General features: G+C 37.6%; 2 protein-coding genes across 2 annotated transcripts; both read left to right on the forward strand.

Moving 5' to 3' along the window:
- The first annotated feature begins 15,867 nt into the window (after positions 1-15,867).
- On the forward strand, positions 15,868-16,854 carry LOC113142547 (olfactory receptor 146-like). Its single transcript, XM_026327585.1, has one exon. The coding sequence runs from the start codon at positions 15,868-15,870 to the stop codon at positions 16,852-16,854; it is 987 nt and encodes a 328-aa protein (XP_026183370.1).
- Positions 16,855-19,708: 2,854 nt separating this feature from the next.
- Positions 19,709-20,695, forward strand: LOC113142548 (olfactory receptor 5K4-like). Its single transcript, XM_026327587.1, has one exon. The coding sequence runs from the start codon at positions 19,709-19,711 to the stop codon at positions 20,693-20,695; it is 987 nt and encodes a 328-aa protein (XP_026183372.1).
- Positions 20,696-25,157: the final 4,462 nt, after the last annotated feature.

Below are 25,157 nucleotides of genomic sequence, written 5' to 3' on the forward strand. Positions count from 1 at the left end.
CCTCTTTGTTACTGCAGCATTGATATATCAAACTGTGGTAAAGTAGTATAATTGTGTCTGTATACATTTTCCTTTTAATTTCTTATTAGCAAGTACTACAGTTTTACATTAAAATTTTTGTTTTTTATTATTTTGAAATTATATGGCAGTGGCCATATAATGATGTGTTTTGCAAAATAAAATCAAGGATATGACTATATTCTGTATAATGCTTGATATATACAATATTCAGGTACAAGATAAATTGTTTCCTCCTGCTTTATAATATTACACCATGGAATGTAAATATAAAATAAATAAAAAATTACAAGATATTAAATATAACGCGTACAGAATTTTGTCTATACACCGTATTTGAACCCCTTAGAATGAAGTTTTTTTTTTTTTTTCATTAATTGACTATTGATTAGGCTGGTTTTATGGCAGCCCTGAGAGCTCAGGTCAAGGCAAGTTTATTTGTATAGCAAATGTCATACACAGAGTAATTCATAGTGCTTTGCAGAAATGAGACAAGGTAAAAGTATGTAGGCAAAAAAATAAAAAAAACAGCAAATAGTATATAAAATTAACTTGAAATAAAATTAAATGAGAATGAGTGCAGATAAAAGTTTTTAGCTTAGAGTTAAACATTTTCCGAAATGAAGCTTGTCTAACATCATCAGGAAGACTATTCCAGATTTTAGCTGCATAAAACTGAAATGCTGCTTCACCCTGTTTAGTCTGGACTCTGGGCACGAGCCGAACGTTTGTCCCTGATGTTTTCAGAGTTCGAGATGGTTCATGTGGCACCAACATGTTAGAGATGTTACTGTGGTGCTAAGCAATGAAGAGACTTGTACACAAGTAGTGTTGTTTTAAAGTCTATTCTCTGAGCAATATATTGTTGCGTATCAACTGGTGTAAAGGAAACATGTAAAGATTGAACAAAAGGAGTCCCAAGATGGACCCCCGTGGGACGCCGCATGTCAAGGCCATTTGGTCTGAGAAACACCAATTTCAATAAAGTACTTCCTGTCTACAGGATAGGACAGTACCAGGGCAGTACCAGAGATGCCTGTGCAGTCCTCTAACCTTTGTAACAGGATCACATGGTCCACTGTGTCAAAAGCAGCACTCTGATCCAACATTGCTATGACAGAGACTCTGCCAGCGTCGGTGTGCAGACGAACATGACGGCAGTCTCAGTGCTGTGATGGCGCCTAAAACCTGACTGAAAATCATCAAAGCAGTTATTCAGCAGGAGAAAATCAGTGAGTTGTTGATATACAACTTTTTCAAGGACTTTACCTAAAAACATCAGGTTTGATATGGGCTTATAGTTGCTCATTACTGTGGCATCACGGCTGCTCTTCTTCAGGAGAGGCTTGATGACAGCAATTTTCAAGGCCCTTTGAGATGTCCCAGACTGTAATGAGTTATTAACTAAAGGAGTGAGTTGTGGTAACAAACTGCTTAGACTGATTTCAGAAATCTAATGGGTAAAACATTGAGGCAGCAGATGGGAGATGATCTTTTCAACTGTTTTGTCATTGACAGGTGTAAAATGTGTCAGTTCTAAGTGTCTCCTTGATGGCTGTAGAGTTATCTGTCTTGTGCAGTTTATTACATGTTTTGCATGTTTATTGCACCTTAACCTTGTCATTAAAAAATAATGCAAACTCACTGCATTTAGATGTTGAAATTAGTTCTGATGGCAATGGAGATGCAGGGTTTGCTATCTATCTATTCAGTGTAGCAAACAGGACACGTAAGTTGTTACTGCTTTTGTTGATTTCAGAAAAATACATTTCTCTTTTTCTATGCATATAAATGTCATAATGAACTTTACCAGGCAAAAACGTTTTACCAGACAAAACATTGTCTTCTTTGATTGTAGCATAATACACATCATAATACACATCAGTAGTAACAGCCACTGCAACAACCCTACCTCTACATACATACTGGCCTCTGGCCACAATAGAGAAACTACAATAGGCACAAAAGAGGAGGCATCGTGCTGTGTCTGACAGAAACAAGTCATCAGGAAAAGATAAGGAGAGGAGCTTGGTCTACTTAAGAGAACACTGGACTTAAACACAGAGGGGTAGGTCTCTAAATGAACTGCTGTGTTGAAAACAGTCAAAGATTAACTAGATGTCTTCAGATGAAGTTTTTTAACTCAGCTCTTGGGCAAAATTTCACTTTTCTACGTCCTGCATATTTCATAATAAGTGGTTTTATTGGCACAACTAGTTGTTTTACTTGGGCTTCCTTTGGCATTATTTATTTTAAATGTAGTAAAAATAGTAATGTTGACAGAAGAGAAAACTGCTTCCATATCTAATCTCACATTTATTCATCCTGTAAGAAATTAATTTCAGTGGATTTTCAAACATCCCTCATGTTACATATTTTTATATGTTTCTGTGTTTTGTCTATGTCATGACTGTTGTTGGTAATGTTCTCCTCCTGTCAGTGATTTACCTGGTCAAGACTCTTCATACTCCTAATTACATGAGTGTGTTCAACCTGGCTGCGATGGACTGGTGACCTGTCCAGGGTATTACCCCTGCCTTCCACCAGAGAGAGAGCTGGGATAGGCCCCAGCAGATCCCCATGACCCATGAACTTTGAAGGTGGCCGGCCAGCTGAGTTCATTGCTTTTCAATCCTACAGAAGTTGTTCATGCACACAGGCTAGGCTAGGATGGCAGCTGGCTAGTCGACCTCGTGTTTTCATAGACAGGATAAATCGCTACCGTGTTAAGAAACTTATTATGTGGCTAACACAGCAACAATCTCCCCTGACTCATCAGGGGCAGTGGATTCATATCTTTCCAGATCTGCCTGCCGAGATAATGAAATAGCGTCAATTCTTTAAGGATATGGGGGGGGGAACTAATGGATTTCATACAGGGTTTGTTTAGCCTGCTTATCTAAGGGTGACCCAAGGTACCGGGTCTAGCCTCTATGCCCCAGAGGATGCTAAACGCTTAGGTAAGGCAAGGCAAGTTTATTTATATAGCACAATTCATACACAGAATAATTCAAAGTGCTTTACAGAAATAAAAGACAAGTTAAAAATACAAAAGCAAAAATCCAAATGAGAAACAGCAAATAGTGATGAGCCATGTTTGTAGGCATGCCACCACTTTGTCACCATATTTGCCCCTCATGATATCGACTATCGGACCACGCTGACCCATATTTGTGGGTCCCCTACTTTCAGTTTGTCCCATCCCCGATGGACTAAAAGTACCTCAACACAGACTATCTGCGGAGACGATCCTGAGTCCCGGACTCTTACGTCTAGGATCGAGTAGACTACAGCCGGAGATTTGGAACCCCTTATTTAAGTCTTCCAAGCTTATAATTTAATTTAATAATAACGCCACACGAGGATGTCTCGAGAGAGGATTAGGACCAGTTACTATCCAGATTGAATCCTGGCAAATACTACTTTTTAAGTGTTGTGGCAGTGCCATTGCTGATAATTATAAACACTTACTCAGGTAACAATATTCTTTTGCACACCCCTAATTTATAGAAAGAGGATGGCAAACAGGCTGATGCATGACAACAGACATACAGTATAACGTGGACCACATTCATGTTTTTACCTAATTATTTTTGTTAGTAACCACTCATTACTTCCCCATGCATATGAAAAACAGGTGTTCTATTAGATTTTATGTATATTTGGAGGGGACGCTAGTTAGTGGTTGACAGCGTATTCAGACTTTAGTATATGATTAGCTAAGTGTTGGAATTATCCCCTTAGTAGTATGTCTGGTTTGTTTTCTACTCCTTAGTGTCAGGGGATAATACTGTGTAGAGGGGTGACCATGGTAAGTTGGAATGTTCGGGGTTTAGGACACTCCATTAAACAGGCTAAGGTATTTACTCATCTAAAAATCAGTTTTCTGATGTGGTTTTCCTATAGAAAACGCATATTAAACCATCTGAACAAGTGTGCTTATGCTGCAGGTGGGCAGGACACATATTTCGGCCACCATTTCATTCACCGTTCAGTCACCTTGGGTGGCTAATCTCTATGCTAAACTTAGATTTTAAGTTCTAGATAGGTTAAATAAATACTTTTAATCTCCTTCGTTTTTAACACTAGAAGAGTAGTAAACATCATGATGTACAAATTTGTATCAGTTTCAATACAAGCCATTTGATGTTTGGATACGGAAAAATTCAATTCAATTTTGTGGAGAAACTAAATGACTTAAAAGGGAATATTGAAAAATGGAGAACGCTGCTTCTGTCTTTGATAGGCTGGGTAAATAGAATTAAAATGGTTTCTTTCAAAATATTCCCAACTATATTCCAAAGTCCTATTTTAAACTAATAGACCCTACCATTACCATTCATCTGGGGATATAAAGCACACAGAATTTCAAAACAATATCTTCAAAAATCAAATGAATATGGAGGCTTGGGCCTACCATGTTTTTTACATTACTACTGGGCTGCCGATGTTAGAACAATGGTATACTGGCAGTTAGCTCAAGATCCTAACCCTCTGGCTGAAGTACCTCTTTGGCTAGTCTAACACCAAAAACTTCCCTTCAGGCACTTTTTTTTACCACCCAGATCAATGAGATCAATGGCCTTTCATAAAGAAGAACATTTTACTATATCTAACTTTCAAAAGATTTGGTTGTAGGTTTGAAAATTTTGTGAACTTCCAAATACATCAGTACATGCCCTGATATAGCACAATCATACCTTTCCCCTGTCAATCACAGACGCAGTGTTTAAGGAGTGGAGTCGAAAGAGGATAAAGTCTATAAAAGATGTTTATATCAACGTCTTATTTTACAATTAAAATATGCTTTGCATAAAAGCCATTTATTCAAATATTTGCAGCTGAGTAATTATATCAGGGAAAATACCACATTGTTTGACTCCTTGCCTGTATGGAAGCCTGTTCTGGAACATTTAAAGGTATAAATGCACTGGCACTCTCACATGGTTTTGGATGTGAACAGTGATGCTGGATATGTGCTAACATTGTAAGCTTCAATGGGTGTATGTGTGTTTTAATTTTTGTATACATTATGTATATTTTCATTTATTGTTTTTATATTTATTTATACTTAAGCTCTCTAATAGAACTGCATTACTTGCCAATTGTATTTTGATTGGTTACATTATTGTCTGTCTGTCATGTCTTTTTACTTTATGTCTTGTCCACATGTTAAAAAGTTTGAAATCCATAAATAAAATAAAACAAAAAACAAGCATACAAGAAAAAATAGGGCTGGGGTTTGATGGAGCATCCATAGTTGCAATTGTTCCTGCAGAATGACGCATGTTCAAGTGTGACAAGGGTTTTGACAGCCATCACCTTTAAAACAGAATGTGTTTGGTTTGTGTATTCTTGGCTACCGTAGAAACATAGCAGTGCAAGATGGTTGCCTCCATGAAAGGGGACCAACTCCCTATGGAGATTAGAAAGGATCATTCTAAGATTAGGAAATGCAAAACTTGGTGTTTTCAGGAGTGACAACATATTTATGAATACTACATTGCATTTCTGCTAACAGATGTAAATATTACCCATTGGAACTTTAATGAAACTGAAATGAAATAGTATAATTTCATGGTGCTAACTCTAGTCATAAGCCTGATGAAGTGATGCCATGGTAACAAAAGTTCAGTACAATGATGTCAAACTATGAGACAACTGAACATTATCAGTATCTAATTTATGATCATGTGGCACAGCTTCCAGCTCTTTTGCTGTCACACAATGACTGAAGAAAAATATAAATGACAAGTCTCTCGCTGTACATCTCACTTTAGGGAACTGCACACCTGATACTGTTTTGAGATGAGCTTACTTACGTCTGTCAACTGCATTATGTTTTATAATAATAATAATATGTTGTATTTATTTTATCTTCTCTTTAAACATCTGGTCAAAGAGATAGAGTGTAAGAGCATTAAGTGTCAGAATAATTAATCACCTTTCCTTCTGTAAATCTTTGATGATATAGGGCTCTTTCCGTGAACATGGATCAGTAATGCTTTTGGGCTGTAATATCACATCTTTAGAGTGATACTTTTTTATGTTGTCTTTGTTACAAGCATCTGTTTACCTCCTATGTTGATAACATTGACATATGTTTGCATTGCCATAGCATAGAGAAGGATTGTATCACAAAAGAAAAGACAAAGCTTTGAAAACCTGCATTACTTATCAGGTTCTAGTGCCTATTTGCTTTTTACCTCTGTCACTGTGCATCTCACTTCAGGGAATAGCACGCTTTTGGTATTGTGAGTTGAGTTTGGTTACAACTATTCATCTCAGTCAGCTGTGTTATCTCTTATTATAAATTGTATTTATAATTGCTCATTTTACATCTAGTCATTGTGATAATGGTCCCAAAAGTGAAAGCTGCTACCATATCTAATATCACATTTGTTCGTCCTGCAAAATTTTATTTCAGTGGATTTTCCAACATCCCTCATGTTACATATTTTTATATCTTCCTGTGTTTGGTCTATATCATGACTGTTGTTGGGAATGTTCTCCTTCTCTCAGTGATTTTCCTGGTCAAGACTCTTCATACTCCTAAATACATGATTGTGTTCAACCTGGCTTTAGCAGATTTGTGTGGGAGCACTGCTCTCATCCCAAAACTATTTGAAACATTTTTGTTTGACAGGACCGACATTGTCTATGAGGATTGTCTAAGTTATATGTTCTTTGTCTTGTTCTTTATAGATGTGCAGGCATGGACACTTGTCACTATGGCATATGACAGATTTATAGCCATTTGCTTCCCTTTAAGGTACCATAGTATTGTGACTAAACCAGCTATTGTTGCAATGCTGCTGCTTGTATGGGTTGTTTTACTGACTATAAGAGCATTAACTGTTGGTACAATTGATCGCCTTTCCTTCTGTGGATCTTTGGCGTTACAAAGCTTTTTCTGTGACCCTGGATTAATATTGTATCTGGCCTGTAATCTCACATCTTTAGATGTGATACTTTCTTATGTTGTCTTTATTACAAGCATCTGTTTACCTCCTGTATTGATATCACTGACATATGTTTGCATTGCCATAGCACTGAGCAGGATTGCATCACGAAAGGAAAGACTAAAAGCTCTGAAAACCTGCACTTCTCATTTGATTCTAGTGGCTATTTGCTTTTTACCTTTCTTTGGCAGTAACATAGCTTCAGTGACCTCCCCTTTCGATCGTAATGCCAGAATCATAAATGTTACTTTAGCACACATTGTACCACCTTTACTTAATCCTATTTTATACTCTTTAAAGACAGAAGAAGTGCTGAACTCTATGAAGAAACTTTGCAAAAATAGGCTGAGTAAAATAACTATGTCCAAAAAAGTATTCACTGCTATGATCACAAAGTAGAAAGTGTTAAATGGTATACAAGTGTATAATGTTTTCCTATTTTATTATTTGCAGGTTTACTTTTCAGTTGCAGTGGTGATGTGGTATTTTGTCATTTATTGTATTTTGCTGCTGCTGTGGCCATGTAATTATCTGCTTTACAGAATGAAATCAGACATGAATCTGAGTCTGTTGAGTCCAGTGAATGCATAGTGCACAAAATTTTCTTGTTAAAACCATCATATATCAGTAGCACCACGTCATCCTACCCATCCTTAACCTGTGTTCCAGCAGCTGGATTTCTAGTTTTTGTGAAACAACCTACAGATGAGTACATACACCACCCCTCTTTGTTCCATTATCCATGTACAGTGGGTACGGAAAGTATTCAGACCCCTTTAAATTTTTCACTCTTTGTGTCATTGCAGCCATTTGCCAAAATCAAAAAAGTTCATTTTATTTCTCATTAATGTACACTCAGCACCCCATCTTGACAGAAAAAAACAGAAATGTAGAAATTTTTGCACATTTATTAAAAAAGAAAAACTGAAATATCACATGGTCATAAGTATTCAGACCCTTTGCAGTGACACTCATATTTAACTCACATGCTGTCCATTTCTTCTGATCCTCCTTGAGATGGTTCTGCTCCTTCATTGGAGTCCAGCTGTGTTTAATTAAACTGATTGGACTTGATTAGGAAAGGCACACACCTGTCTATATAAGACCTTACAGCTCACAGTGCATGACAGAGCAAATGAGAATCATGAGGTCGAAGGAACTGCCCAAGGAGCTCAGAGACAGAATTGTGGCAAGGCACAGATCTGGCCAAGGTTACAAAAGAATTTCTGCAGCACTCAAGGTTCCTAAGAGCACAGTGGCCTCCGTAATCCTCAAATGGAAAAAGTTTGGGACGACCAGAACTCTTCCTAGACCTGGCCGTCCAGCCAAACTGAGCAATCGTGGGAGAAGAGCCTTGGTGAGAGGTAAAAAAGAACCCAAAGATCACTGTGGCTGAGCTCCAGAGATGCAGTAGGGAGATGGGAGAAAGTTCCACAAAGTCAACTATCACTGCAGCCCTCCACCAGTCGGGGCTTTATGGCAGAGTGGCCCGACAGAAGCCTCTCCGAAGTGCAAGACACATGAAAGCCCGCATAGAGTTTGCCAAAAAACACATGAAGGACTCCCAGACAATGAGAAATAAGATTCTCTGGTCTGATGAGACCAAGATTGAACTTTTTGGCGTTAATTCTAAGCGATGTGTGTGTTTGAAAACCCAGGCACTGCTCATCACCTGCCCAATACAATCCCTACAGTGAAACATGGTGGTGGGAGCATCATGTTGTGGGGGTGTTTTTCAGCTGCAGGGACAGGACGACTGGTTGCAATTGAAGGAAAGATGAATGTGGCCAAATACAGAGATATCCAGGAAGAAAACCTCTTCCAGAGTGCTCAGGACCTCAGACTGGGCCGAAGGTTCACCTTTCAACAGGACAATGACCCTAAGCACACAGCTAAAATAACAAAGGAGTGGCTTCGGAACAACTCTGTGACCGTTCTTGACTGGCCCCGCCAGAGTCCTGACCTAAACCCAATTGAGCTTCTCTGGAGAGACCTGAAAATGGCTGTCCACCAACGTTCACCATCCAACCTGACAGAACTGGAGAGGATCTGCAAGGAAGAATGGCAGAGGATCCCCAAATCCAGGTGTGAAAAAGTTGTTGCATCATTCCCAAGAAGACTCATGGCTGTATTAGCTCAAAAGGGTGCTTCTACTCAATACTGAGCACAGGGTCTGAATACTTATGACCATGTGATATTTCAGTTTTTCTTTTTTAATAAATTTGCAAAAATTTCTACATTTCTGTTTTTTTCTGTCAAGATGGGGTGCTGAGTGTACATTAATGAGAAATAAAATGAACTTTTTTGATTTTGGCAAATGGCTGCAATGACACAAAGAGTGAAAAATTTAAAGGGGTCTGAATACTTTCCGTACCCACTGTATATTGACCTCCAACATCCATCCTAATGCCTGGACCATAAACTCAGGTGTGTCAATCACACTACTATCTTTGCTCAGTCCTATTATATAGAAATTCTGAGCTCAATCAAGAGACTTTGTAAAAACCATCGGCTGATCAACATAACTTTCTCCACCAAGGTGACCTCTATATTCACTGCAGTGAATATAGTGTTAAAATAGCATAATACTGATTAGTAATTTCTTTTATTAATAAGTAACTTTTTAATAGTATATATCAGAGTTTTAGTTTTACCATGGTGGTTATCAGGTATTTTATTTTTTCCTCCTTCTCACCTACAAAGCCCTCCACTCTATCGCCCCACCATACATCACTGATCTACTTCATATCTGTTCTCCGCCATGTACTCTCCGCTCCTCCAGTTCCACTCTCCTCTGCACCCCTACGGCACGCCTGGCCATCAGGGGCACTAGATACTTCAGCCACATTGCGCCCGGGCTTTGGAATATTCTCCCTCATCGCATCCGGTCGTCTCCGGACTTATCAACTTTTAAATCATCGCTGAAAACGTATCTGTTCCGTATAGCGTTTTCCACCCAACTCTCTCAACTTCTCAAAGCAGCCCGTGATGTTCTACCACCCTCCGCCTGTTTCATATTGTTTCATATTGTTTCAAATTTGTTGTTCTGTCATCTGGGTTTCTGTGTTTCAATTTACTTTCACTGTACATCGCCCACTTCTTAGATACTCTACACTTTTGCCTTTACATTTTGGCCCTCTGTTTATGTATTGTTGTTATCGTTGTTTTAATGCACTCTTTGTATTTCATGCTGTATGCTTCCTTTACTCTCTGTAAGGTGACCTTGAGACTTTGAAAGGCACCTTGAAATAAAATGTATTATTGTTATTATTATTATTTTGTCTTCAGCGGTTTCTGGTTAAATACTATTCATACCTACTACATACATTAAACAGGTTAAATCAACTCAGATTGCAATACATGGGTCAATAAACTATCCTATTTCTGCATCATTTAAGCAGCATGTTGAAAACCTTGTAACTATGCTTAGTGATGTTTTTTTTCCCAACACAAGCGTCATTTTCTTCAGAAGTCAGGAAAAGGCTGGTTGCTGCCTTCTTACAGAACGAAAAATGACAGCATGTATTTTGTTCTTGTTAACTGTCACAGTCTCTTCAATGTCAGTCTTTTGTGTCAGAAAATAAAGCAAAAACAAGAAGACATCAAAATGTGTAATAGAGGGGAGATTTTCTTCAAGTATTCATGTCTCTCAGAAGAGGACAATGGTTTAAATTGAACAGTTTTCACACTGTGCCATAAAGAATTATTCTGTATTCCACTGACAATCGTAACAGCTGAGTCAGAGCTGATTGTATTGAACCACATATTGATGAAAGATACTGTGAGGAAGTTTCATATAGAATATATTAGTATATGATTCCTAATCATGTGATGCAGCTTCCTGCCTTTCTGCTGTCTCTCAATGACAGAAGAAAAGTATAAATGATGAGGCTCTTATAGTACAGCTCATTTTAGGGAACTGCACACTCGATAGTATCTGAGGTGAGTTTGGTTAGAACAGTTTCCATCAGTCAGCTGTGTTATCTCTTATTATATATTGTATTTTCTCTTTTTACATCTACTCAAAGTGATAATGGTCCCAAAAGTGAGAGCTGCTACCATATCTAATGTCACATTTGTTCGTCCTGCAAAATTTTATTTCAGTGGATTTTCCAACATCCCTCATATTACATATTTTTTAATCTTCCTGTGTTTTGCCTATATCATGATTGTTGTTGGGAATGTATTCCTAATGTCAGTGATTTACCTGGTCAAGTCTCTTCATACTCCTAAATACATGATTGTGTTCAACCTGGCTTTAGCAGATTTGTGTGGGAGCACTGCTGTCATCCCAAAAATCTTAGACACATTTTTGTTTGACAGGACCGACATTGTCTATGAGGATTGTTTAAGTTATATGTTTTTTGTCTATGTGTTTATGGACATGCAGTCATGGACACTTGTCATTATGGCATATGACAGATTTATAGCAATTTGCTTCCCTTTAAGGTACCATAGTATTGTGACTAAACCAGCTATTGCTGCAATGCTGCTGTTAGTGTGGGTTGTTTTATTGAGTATATCAGCATGTATGGTTGGGCTACTTGATCGTCTTTTTTTCTGTGGCTCTTTGGTGATACAAAACTTTGTCTGTGATATTGGATTGATGGTGGTCATGGCCTGTGGTGACAAATCTTTAATTTCATATATTTCTCTTGTTACCTTTGTTTTAAATCCCTGTTTACCTCCTATACTGATAGCATTGACATATATTTGCATTGTCATAGCACTGAGCAGGATTGCATCACAAATGGAAAGACTAAAAGCTGTGAAAACCTGCACTTCTCATCTGATTCTAGTGGCTATTTGCTTTTTTCCCCTTTTGTACATCAACATAGCTTATTCGATTTCCGAAGTTGATCGTTATGGCAGGATCATAAGCATAATTTTACCAGGCATTGTACCACCTTTACTCAATCCTATTTTATACTCTTTAAAGACAGAGGAAGTGCTGAACTCTATCAAAAAACTTTGTAACAATATGCTGAGTAACATAACTATGTCCAAAAAGGTATTCACTGCTATGCTGACAAAGTGGAAAGTGTTAAAATAGCATACAAAGGTTTAGAATGTTTTACTATTGATTTCTTACTAGCCAGTTGCAGTCATGATGTGGTATTTTGTCATTTATTGTATTTTGCTGCTGCAGTGGCCATGTGTTTATCTGTTGTGCAAAATGAAATCAAGCATGAATCTGTTAAGTCTGCACTGCTTAAGATATCACATATTTCAGAAAAATTCATTTTTACCTTCTCATCATTCACTGTTGTTTAACAATACTTCAACACCAGAGATGTACATATATAAAATATATGAAATATATTTAAACATATGTGGTCAACATTTAGAAATTGGTTTTGAGGCATTTTGCCTTTATCTCAGTTGGATATTGACAGGCTGCTATGAAATGCCTCCATGTGCAACTTCCATGTGCATTAACACCTAAATGACACTCCATGACAACAGTCAGCACAGGAAATAAGGCCATAGTTGAAGAATAGCACCACCATTTTACTGTGAAGAAAAGCAGTAAAATCTACTGCAGATTTTAGAAAATGAGACTCAAAATTGTTTAGAGCAGCAGGATTTCTTTTATCTGATTTCACCAACACTTCATGTAGCTGAGACAAGGAGAGTGACTTAAATTTAAAGCTGCAAGTGGGAACAAAATATTCAATGAAAAACCACAGTATATTAGGGCTCTGTAGCTGTAGCTGAATTTACCAAGTGTAGGAAGATAAATAAATAAAAGTTTTTCTCAGCCTATAAAGATTTAATTGATTTCTAGTCCTTTCTGGTTTCTGATTTTTTCTTGATTGATTGGTGTCGCTGTAATTTTGTGGAACCCAGATGTTTTAGAAGTCATTGTGAGCCATTCTCTTTCTGGAAAACCTTAATATTAAGTAGACTCATTAATGTTTTTCTCTTCATATGCTAAATATACTCAACATTTTTGGTTAAATCTTTTTCATGTACTTATTGCTTTCAGACTGTAGTCGTGTTTCCTTTAACCTTCAAATTGAAACTTTTTGTGCTTATATGAGGTGGTATTTGAGGTGTATTGAAGAGGGCATATTTTGCAAAACTGCAATGGAAACACTGTTTTCGCATTAAAAGAGTCACATGATTACCAAAAACAGCAAAGAGGAAGAAGGAGGCAGAAAAGGAAGAAGTAGTAGAAGTAGAAAAATGGAGGAAATACAACGTTTTAGTTGCATAACATGACTTAATGGAAACACTGTCATGTCAATATTGCAGTTTATCAACATTTGGAAAATAGCAATGAAGTTTTGCACAAATTTAAAGACAGAAGAAGTGCTGAACTCTACCAAGAAACTGTATAAAAACAGTAGTCTGAGCATTGTAATGTTGTTGAAGAAGGTGACCTCTTTTTGACTGCTCTATTGATATTTCAAAAAGTGATAAAATAGTAGAAACGTGTTTACTATTGAGTTCCCAGGCCACACCACTCTTGCTTTTTCTACTTTACAGGAATAACTATTTAAAATTCCATATGGCCACACAGCCTCATTACATTATTAGCATGCCAAACAATATTCAGTTGTTTTGTGTAAAAATGCATTACAGTTTTGAAGAATTTTTACATCTCCTTAAACTTTACATTGTAGAAGAGCCTAAGGTATAACAGTGCATTAAGCACCGGAATTTAGAGTGTACTTATTTTACATCTTTTCTGAAATCATTAGTGACAATTGTGGCAGTTGTTTGTTACACTGGCAGGGACTCCCAGGGACAGCAGTTACTAAAACAGCTTTATCAGTGTATTGAGGATGTAAACTATCAGGCATTATGAAGTGTATTAATGTCAGATATCATGTGAATCATCATCTTCATTTCTACTATCGCTCAGTGATTGCGTAACTAGACTGCACTCTATTACTCTATTACTGTTAGTGTGGGTTGTTTCTTTGAGTCTAATATCATGCATGGTTGGGCTACTTGATCGTCTCTCCTTCTGTGGATCTTTGGTGATACAAAGCTTTTACTGTGATCATGGACCAACATATCATCTGCCCTGTAAATGACAAGTCCTTAAATTACATAATTGCATCTGTTGTCTTCATAGTAGTCTTCACTTTACTTCCTACATTAATAGCACTGACATATGTTTGCATTGCCATAGCACTGAGCAGGATTGCATCACAGAAAGAAAGACTCAAAGCATTGAAAACTTGTACTTCTCACCTGATTCTTGTGGCTATTTTATCTAAACCCTATTACATACTCTTTAAAGACAGAAGAAGTGCTGAACTGTATCAAGAACCTGTATAAAATTATAGGCTGTGCAACATAACCTTTGTCATGAAAATGATCTCTTTGTGTGCTCAACTGACACTTCAAAACGTGATAAAATTGTAGGAATGTGTTTTCACTGTTACTATTTAAGTTCTTAATAGTAAATACTACAGGTTTACTTTTTAATTCTTGCTATTACATAACATATTATCATTTATTGTGCTTTGCTCTTGCAGCTTTGCAAATTGAAATCAGGGACATGACTGTTTTCACTTGACACATCAAATAGTGTATGTGACAAAAACATTATTAAATGTTGATTTACATTACGTCATTCATTAAAACATTTTAGACATTTAACATTTTAGAATTAAAATATTGGCATAGTTGTGTTTACATATGTTTTCACATCTTTGATTTGTTTGAGAAAGACATCATCATCAATGAGTGTAATATTATATATTTAATTTTAAATGAAAATACATCCAAAGACATTTAACATGGCTGGTAAAACATAAATCATTCACTTTTCATAGAATGACATTATGTTAATACTTTAAAAGTGAACAAATTTATAACCAGGAGACAATGTATACCAGGTCAACAAGAATATGAAGAAGTGCCATTAATATATTTTGCTATATACTTTACTGATGTAATACTTTATACATGTCCACCTGCAACCTGTTCTGGCATTTTTTTTCCATATGCAGCAGAAATGTATTCATTTCAATCAAACAATGTATATAAAGCGATGTGCAGTCCATGCTGGAGTACAGAATAGGTAGGCCTGTATGAGTTAATGCTTTTGTATAGGTAATATCTCATCAGAAACTGTTTGCATTCAGTACAAATTGAAGTTGAGTGTGCACAGAATGTAATAATTCATGTTGTTCAGACAAGGTCGTCGGTCACGAGATCAGTAAGTAATATTCATATATATATAAATTCATCCATCCATCCATCCATCCGTCATCTATACCCGCTTATTCTTTAACAAGGGTCACAGGGATCTGCTGGAGCCTATCCCAGCTCTCTTTGGGTGGAAGGCAGGGGTCCACCCTGGACAGGTGACCAGTCCATCACAGGGCCACATAGAGACAAACAACTACACACACTCACACTCACTCCTATGGGGCAATTTAGAGTCACCACTCAACCTGACATGCATGTTTTTTGGACTGTGAGAGGAAACCGGATTACCAGGAGAAAACCCACGCAAGGACAGGGAGAACATGCAAACTCCAATTGTCCTCTACAAATTATGGAATTTGTTCTAATTTATTTCTTGTTTACACATGACATTAAAAACATATATCAGTATCATGATGACAGTAGTTTATTGAATCAGCTGTTTTAGCACAATGACAACATGAACTACGAGGCAATTACTAAGTAATTTTTGATCATGTGACACAGCTACCAAGATTTCCATTGGCTCTTAGTGACAGAGGATATAATTTAAATGGCAGGTCTCTCACAGTACAGTTTCACTTCAGGGAACTGCACACTGGTTAATGTCTGAGGTGAGTTTGGCTACAACAGTTCCCATCAGTCAGCTGTGTAGTTTGTTAATATACAATACATTGTTATTTTTTCTCATTTTACATTGAGATAAAAAATATTCATAATGACCCCAGCTCCTAACATATCTAATGTCACATTTTTTCGACCTGCTAAATTTTATTTTAGTGGATTTTACAATGTTCTTCATGTTGAGTATTTCTATATCTTCCTGTGTTTTGTCTATATCATGACTGTTGTTGGGAATGTTCTCCTTCTCTCAGTGATTTTCCTGGTCAAGACTCTTCATACTCCTAAATACATGATTGTGTTCAACCTGGCTTTGACAGATTTGTGTGGGAGCACTGCTCTCATCCCAAAAGTCTTAGACACATTTTTGTTTGACAACAGATACATTGTCTATGAGGCTTGTTTATGTCAAATGTTTTTTGTTCTGTCCTTTCTAAGTGTGCAGTCATGGACACTTGTCACTATGGCATATGACAGATTTATAGCAATTTGCTTCCCTTTAAGGTACCATAGTATTGTGACTAAACCAGCTGTTGCTGCAATATTGCTGTTTTCATGGGTTGTTTTATTGAGTCTAATATCATGCTTGGTTGGGCTACTTGATCGTCTCTCCTTCTGTGGATCTTTGGTGATACAAAGCTTTTACTGTGATCATGGACCAACATATCAGCTGGCCTGTAATAATAGGTTTTTAAATTATGTATTTATATGCATTTTTGTTGTAACAGTCTTCCTTTTTCCTCTCATATTGATAGTAGCAACATATGTTTGCATTGCCATAGCACTGAGCAGGATTGCATCAGGAGAGGAAAGAGTCAAAGCACTGAAAACTTGTACTTCTCACCTGATTCTTGTGACAATTTTTTTCCTACCATTTTTGGGCACCAACATAGCTATATTAACATCCTACCTTCATCCAAATGCCAGAATGATAAACTCTGCTTTAACACACACCATGCCAGCTTTGCTAAATCCTATTATATACTCTTTAAAGACAGAAGAAGTGCTGGACTCTATCAAAAAACTTTACAAAAACAATAGGCCGAGCAACATAACCTTGTCCAAGAAGGTGACCTGTATATAGCTGCTCACATTTACATAGTGGTAAGATTGTTTAAATGTTTGAAATTAAAATATATGTATAGTTTTAATTATTATTTCAAAACTTGGACATATTTTGCTAAAAGTGATTAACTGTTTCCATGCTTTATCAGAGTCGTATATCAAAAGATATGATAAAGTATCACATACCATTTTAAAAATATGTTCAGTTCAGAGATATTAAGCATGGCTGTTAAAGCATATATCAGAATAAATGGATCAATAAAACATTCAATTAAAATATCTTACTTTGCAATGAAAATATAGGCATAGATGTCTGCATGTATTTTCAAATCTTACATATATTTAGCAAAGCAACCATGATCATTAATTGTTGTTCTATAATGCGCTACCATGGAGATGCAAATATTAAACACATTTTAAATTATAACAGAAAAATCTAAAAAGAAAATATATTCAGAGATATTAAGCATGGCTGTTAAAGCACCAATCTGAAAAAAGTGATCAACACATAATGTAATTTTAACAAAATGTACTACACTAATATTAATAGTATAAAACTGAACATCTTGTGTAATAATCTTTTTTTTAAGAAAGACCTGGCAACAAAACAAAGCCCGACCTATAAACCAAGAGAAAATGTATGGAAGGTCAATAAGACTATGAACAGAGAGGTACCATTAGTGTAATTTGCCATATATTTTATCCTGTGGTAAAGCATTTCCTGTTTCTTTGTTTACATGTGAAAACTATTCCAAGCTGTTGCAGCATAAAACCCAAAACAAACAAACAATGATAAATACTGTCCAGAATATTTTGCAGAGTATCAGTGTGAATCTAATAAATGTACAGCTCCTTAAGAAACTTGTCTCTTCCTTGATGGCCAGCTGCTGCAGGGTGTAAAAAGGGGCTAAGTTCTGAAGTGAAGATAACTCCAGCACTGGAGCAGAAGTCTCCCCAACCACGTCATCTAATTCAGTGGGTCCCAGTCTATTTTGGGTGAACGCCTCCCCCTAAGTCAAGTTGAAAACTCTTGCTGCCCCCCGCGACCCAGCTCACATCTCAAGCAGACACATTGGGTGATTTCTATCAAAAACACCATAATTTATTCAGACTACCTTTTGTTATGAGTGACAGGTATTGCCAAGTAATGTGCATGGTCTAACAATGAAAAGTCTGAATTGCAAAAGTTTCATAGGCAGCCCTGATAGTGTAAAAACAGATAAATGAATAAAATAAAAAACAGTAACAGGATTGCAAGATTATACAAGTATTTCTTGTTAATATTACCAAAAGGAAAGTCTTCAGATTGTAGGCAGATTAGTGACAACCCTGTGCCTGGTGATTAGCTGCTAATTTCTTTCTGAACATACAGAGGGATGTTAACTTGAGCCTGAGTGCACCTGAGGCTATTAGGTTTAGCCAATTTTCTGTACATCGAGTGCATGTAAAGTACTTGGCTGAATCCCTGTTAAACAAGACAGGATGCGTGGATAGGAAGGAGCAGAAGCTGGGTCTCTTCCAAACATGTAGGAAAATGCTGACCTGTACAGACCCAAAATCACATGCTAACCAGATGTGTGAAATGGTGTCTGTGCCTCCTTGTCATTTTGTAGATCAATGACATGCTCATGGATGGCGACTTCTTTTTCAAAGACATCCATCTCAAAAGGCTTTAGGACCCAGTCATGAACATCCAGATTCTGAAAGACCTTGAAGCAGGTCTCCATGTCAGCTCTGATCATCCTCCAGTGCTCAGTGTAACATGTCAGATGATCATCAGTCAACTCACTTGAGTCCTAAAAGCAGGTGCAGATATAGAAGAGATTCATTTTAACGCAGTTGATAATTGTTGATATAGTGAATATATAAACAGCACAGAAAATAAAATAAATATATAGTAACAGCTTGGCAGCTGTGGAAACTGGCTAAACTGATCTTGGATCATTCATCATCCATCAATCCATTATCTATACCTGCTTATTCCTAATTAGGGTCACAGGGATCTGCTAGAGCCTATCCCAGCTCTCTTTAGGTATAAGGCAGAGGTACACCCTGGACAGGTCACCAGTTCATCACAGCTTGGTGAGATTCAATTTTCAAATAAATGTATGTTTTCATTGAACCTACATTACAACAGGTGGTTAGCATCGTTACCTCACAACAAGAAGTTTCCTGGTTTGAACCCTGGTTGACCCAGGACCTTTTTATGTGGAGTTTACATGTTCTCACTGTCTCTCTGTGAGTTTTTTGGTACTCAGTCCAAAAACATGCAGCTTAGGTTAACTGATCAATCTATATTGTCTGTAGCTGTGAATGTGAACATGACTGGTTGTCTCTATTTATGTGTCAGTCCAGGGTGTACCCAAGTTTTTGTGCAGTGTCAGCTGGGATTGGCTCAAGCTCCCCCACGACCCTGGATAGCAAGAATAAGCGTTAGATAATGGATACATTTTTTAAAGCTTCTGAATTCATTTGACCTCCTTTTTAAAATCATTAACTGTGCTTTATAATTTGTGGCATTTATTCTAGTTAATTTTCTGTTTCCACATGTAGTTTTTGTTTCTGCATGTATCAGTACCATGGTTACAATATTTAACTGAATTAGTTGTTTCAGCACACTGACTATAATGACATTGACTAATTTGTGATTTGTGGTCATGTGACACAGCTACCTTCATTTCTTCTGACTCAATGACAGAGGACAAAATATAAACAGTAGGTCTGTCACAGTACAACTCACTTCAGGGAACTGCACACTGGTTACTGTCTGAGGTGAGTTTGGCTACAGCAGTTTGCATGAATTATCTATGTCATTAGTATACAGTACATTGTTTTAGTTTCTCCTTTTTCATCAAGATAAGAAAATATTCATAATGGTCCCAACTGCTATCATATCTAATGTCACATTTGTTCGTCCAGCAGAATTTTATCTCAGTGGATTTTCCAACATCCCTCATGTTACATATTTTTATATCTTCCTGTGTTTTGCCTATATCATGACTGTTGTTGGGAATGTTCTCCTTCTCTCAGTGATTTTCCTGGTCAAGACTCTTCATACTCCTAAATACATGATTGTGTTCAACCTGGCTTTGACAGATTTGTGTGGGAGCACTGCTCTCATCCCAAAAGTCTTAGACACATTTTTGTTTGACAACAGATACATTGTCTATGAGGCTTGTTTATGTCAAATATTTTTTGTTATGGTTTTTGCAAGTGTGCAGTCATGGACACTTGTCACTATGGCATATGACAGATTTATAGCAATTTGCTTCCCTTTAAGGTACCATAGTATTGTGACTAAACCAGCTATTGCTGCAATGCTGTTATTTGCATGGGCTGTTTTATTGAGTCTAATATCATGCATGGTTGGGCTACTTGATCGTCTCTCCTTCTGTGGATCTTTAGTGATACAAAGCTTTTACTGTGATCATGGACCAATATATCGTCTGGCCTGTAATGACAAGTCATTAAATTACATATTTATATTTATTTTTGTCATAACAGTCTTCCTTTTTCCTCTCATATTGATAGCAGCAACATATGTTTGCATTGCCATAGCACTGAGCAGGATTGCATCAGGAGAGGAAAGAGTCAAAGCATTGAAAACTTGTACTTCTCACCTGATACTTGTGGCTATTTTTTTCCTACCTTTTCTGGGCACCAACATAGCTGGACTGGCCTCCTACCTCCATCCTAATGCCAGGATCATAAACTCTACTTTAACACACATCATACCTGCTTTGTTAAATCCTATTATATACTCTTTAAAGTCGGAAGAAGTGCTGAACTCTATCAAGAAATTTTGGAAAAATAATAGGCTGAGGAACATAACCTTGTCTGAGAAGGTGACGTCTTTATGACTGCTCTGCTGACATTTACAAAGTGGTAAAATTGTATAAATATCTTATTTTACAATGAAAATATAGGCATAGTTGTCTGTATGTGTTTTCACATCTTAGATATATTTTGCAAAGCTGATCATTAACTGTTGTTCTATAATGCTTTACCTTGGAGATGCAAATATTAAACACATATTAAATTATAAAATAACAATCTAAAAAGAAAATATATCCAGAGATATTAAACATGGCTGTTAAAGCATCAATCTTTAAACAATTGATCAACCCATAATGTAACTTTAACAAAATGTACTACACTAATATTAATGGTATAAAAGGGGACTTCCTGTGTAATATCTTATTGAGATTAACAATCTCTTTTTCAAGAAAGACCTGGCTGGATTAACAACATTACAAGTTTCAAACAGGACAATACCTCATCTAACACATATGTTGAAACAAAGCCAGACCTAAAAACCAAGAGAAAATATATGGAAGGTCAATGAGACTTTGAACAGAGAGGGACCATTAGTGTATTTTGCCACATATTTTATCCTGTGGTAAAGCATTTCCAGTTTCTTTATTTACACATGAAAACTATTCCAGGCTGTTGCTGCATGAAACACATTTTTCACAGAGAGTGATGACATTTTTTGTTCTCCTGTGTTACCACTGTGTCAACAATGTAAAACAGTTTTTTCTACATTTATCAAGTAACATGACTTTTGTTTTGTCTGGGGTTGGATGTGCAGAGACTGTACATCATTAATTGCAGACTGATGTTTATAAAGTTTAGAAAGAGCCAATTAGCGTTTACATGTGGAGTCCTACCCTAGCAATAATTACTAAAGCAGTCTGCTGCTTGATCAAACATGTTTTCAAGAAGCAACCATTGCCATAACAGGGCATGGTCCTTAGCATCAAAGGCTTTAGACAAGTCCTGTCAATCTATTTAAATATTTCATCACGATTAATTAGATGATGTCCATTGTTAACTTTCTTTATGCAGATTTATGTTTTTATTATCAGAATATTTTGCAGAGTATCAATGTGTATATAATAAATGCTACAGCTCCTTAAGAAACTTGTGAATTGTGTATTCCGTGCTTACCAGCTGCTGCAGAATCTATTCATTCATCATTCATCAATCCGTTATCTATACCCGCTTATTCCTAACCAGGGTCACAGGGATCTGCTGGAGCCTATCCCAGCTCTCTTTAGGTATAAGGCAGAGGTACACCCTGGACAAGTCACCAGTCCATCACAGCCTAGTGAGATTCAATTTTCAAATAAATGTATGTTTTTATTCAACCTAAATTACAACAGGTGGTTGGCATTGTTACCTCACAGCAAGAATTTTCCTGGTTTAAATCCTGGTTGAACCAGGGCCTTTTTATGTGGCGTTTACATGTTCTCACTTTTACTCTGTGGGTTTTTTGGTGCTCTGGTTTCTTCCTCCAGTCCAAAAACATGCAGCTTAGGTTAACTGATCAATCTATATTGTCCAGAGGTATGAATACGAACATGACCAGTTGTCTCCTTTGGCTCACAATGACAGAGGACAAAATATAAATGGCAGGTCTCTCACAGTACAACTTACTTTAGGGAACTACACGCTGGTTACTGTCTGAGGTGAGTATGGTTTCAACAGTTTGCAACAGTAATATATGTTATCAGTATACAGTACATTGTGTTAGTTTCTCCTTTTTCATCAAGATGAGAAAATATTCATAATGGTCCCAGGAGCTTCTACCATATCTAATGTCACATTTGTTCACCCAAGATTCTATATCAATGGGTTTACCAACATGTCAAATGTTACATATTTTTATATCTTACTGTGTTTTGTTTATATCATGAGTGAATGAATGAATGAATGAATGCAACCACAAGGGGGCAAATGCAACTACAAAGGGGCACAATCCAGTCTTCATGTACTGGTCCCAAGTCCAGGTATATGCAGAGGGTTGTGTCAGGAAGGACATCCAACGTATAATTTAAGCCAAATCAAACATGCAAATCACAAATATGACTTCCATACGGGATCGGTTGTAGCCTGTGTTAACAACAACCATCACTGGTGCTGTTGACTTACAGGGTGCCAGTGGAAATTGGACTACTGTTAGTCGAAGAAGGAGAGGAGGAAGGCGTGTACGTAGGCAAAGAGAGAAGAAGAAGGGCAGGAGTGAAGGACTTAGAGTAGGGACTTTGAATGTAGGGACTTTGTCAGGGAAAACTAGAGAGTTGGCTGATATGATGGAGAGAAGAAAGGTGGATATCTTGTGTGTTCAGGAGACCAGGTAGAAAGGTAGCAAGGCCTAGAGATTAGGAGCAGGGTTCAAGCTTGTTTTATCATGGTGTGGATGGAAAGAAGAATGGAGTAGGAGTTATCCTGACGGAGGATTTTGCTAGGAATGTTCTGGAGGTGAAGAGAGTGTCAGATAGGGTGATGAGTCTGAAGCTGGAAGTTGAAGGTGTGATGTTGAATGTTGTCACTGGTTATGCCCCACAGGTAGGATGTGAGTTAGAAGAGAATGAGAAATTCTGGAGGGAGATGGATGAGGTGATCCAGGGTGTTGGTTCTAATCAAACATTTAAACAGAGACTTTCTTTTCTTTGTTCTAGGTTGAGCTCGTGACTGTTAGGAGATACAAACTTGTTGCTTATCTCCGGCTGCAGCCCCGAGCCCGCTCAGAACACTTTAATTTATATCTGGAGGTGGTTACATGGGTTCCAGGCACCGTCTCACTTTACACAATAGGGGAGAGTTAAAACATAGGTTAACTTCAGAGTTCATACAAAGTTCACATCCATACATTTACATGTCTTGGTGATTTGCACAGAAAACCTGGGTTTCCTCAACTATGACATGCCTGGTTACACCCTTTACATAAATCTGTCTACAAAATGACAATTCTCATAACACAGTTAGCAATTTACAATGCCCTTATTCTAACATTTCCCTCCTGTTTGTCATTTTCACCATAGTATCAGAGTTTTCCATCTTCCTTGTAGGATTTTCTGGAAACTCGTCATTATGACCAAACAAGATTTGGAGAAGCAAGGCTCTGTGAGGGGTTGGGCGAAAACCTTCTGTAAAGGAAAAATTCCCAACCGGCCCCCAGGCTCCTGGGCGACCACCTCTGGTCCTCTATCAGAGCACAAACAGTTACACATAATCAGTATTTACACAACCTGTTCATCTCTGTGCTTGCATAACAGACAATACTTAGTGTCCCTAGACACAGAACCAGCCCATGGAGAGCCATAGCTGGGAGTAAGGATCAGATGGTCTCTTCAGCAGCCAAGGGTTTTGATACCGGCTGACTTCCACCTTACTCGGCTCCTAGTGGCTGTAGTATCTTGCAGTGGCTCTGGTGAATCCACGTAGGTCTCTCCTGAATCTTTACTGCAGTGGGAGTGGTCAGGATCACTGTATAGGGCCCCTCCCACTTGGGAGTGGACCAGGTCTTCCTTTTGATGACCTTTATCAGGACTTGGTCACCAGGCTTAACTCTCTGCACCTGTGGAGACAAAACATCTCTTGGCAGATTATTTGCACTCATGACTTCTCTAGTTTGCAACATCTTGCTCATCCATTCAGCTAGAGTAGTTTCTCCTTGAGGTTTTTCACACACATTTTCACAAATGGGAAGTGTAAAAGGTCTTCCATAAAGGATTTCAAACGGGGTCAGGCCTCTGTCTGTTGGCGTGACCCTCATATACATTTTTACCAGGGGGAGGCACTCCACCCATGTCCTTACCTTTTGCTCCATAGTTTTCCTCAGTCTCATCTTTATAGTGCCATTAGTTCTTTCTACCAGGCCTGCACTTTGGGGATGGTATGAACAGTGGTTTTTCAATTCAAACCCCAGATGTTTAGACATCTGCGTAACTACTTCATTTACAAAATGTGGACCATTATCACTGTAGACTCGCTGTGGGATTCCATGATCCGGGATTATACTTTTACACAGCGCTTTGGCCACTGTTAGTGCATCAGCACTTTTGCTGGGCACAATCTCAACCCACTTAGAGTATGCATCTATCAAAACAAGACAATACTTGTATGTCTGACATTGTGACAACTCTATGAAATCCATATGAATAACTTGGAATGGATAGTCCGGATTGGGGAATCTCCCTCTCTTTGGTCTGAGATTTCCCTGTGGGTTATGCTTACAGCAAGTCAAACAGGATTTACAAAAATTTTTTGAGTAGTTATTAAAACCTGGTGCATGAAAATACTTTTCCACTGCATATACCATCCCTCCTGTTGACACATGGCAAGGCCCATGCGTCAAAATAGCTGCCGTATGATAGAGACTTCTAGGTAGGCAAAGTTTGTCTTTAATCTTAAAAAGATCTTGCTCAATTATGGCTCCTCCTTTGAGCCAAAGTTGCTGTTCAGCCGGTGGAGCTCTTTTCTGCATGTCTGAAAGTACTTCATGATCTATAGGCTGTTTCACTTCTTCCATGAGGT

The sequence above is a fragment of the Mastacembelus armatus genome, chromosome 14 (assembly GCF_900324485.2).
Source record: "Mastacembelus armatus chromosome 14, fMasArm1.2, whole genome shotgun sequence".
NCBI lineage: Eukaryota > Metazoa > Chordata > Actinopteri > Synbranchiformes > Mastacembelidae > Mastacembelus > Mastacembelus armatus.

Coding starts and splice junctions, on each gene's coding strand:
- LOC113142547 (XM_026327585.1), top strand. CDS start 15,868: ATGACCCCAGCTCCTAACATATCTAATGTCACATTTTTTCGACCTGCT.
- LOC113142548 (XM_026327587.1), top strand. CDS start 19,709: ATGGTCCCAACTGCTATCATATCTAATGTCACATTTGTTCGTCCAGCA.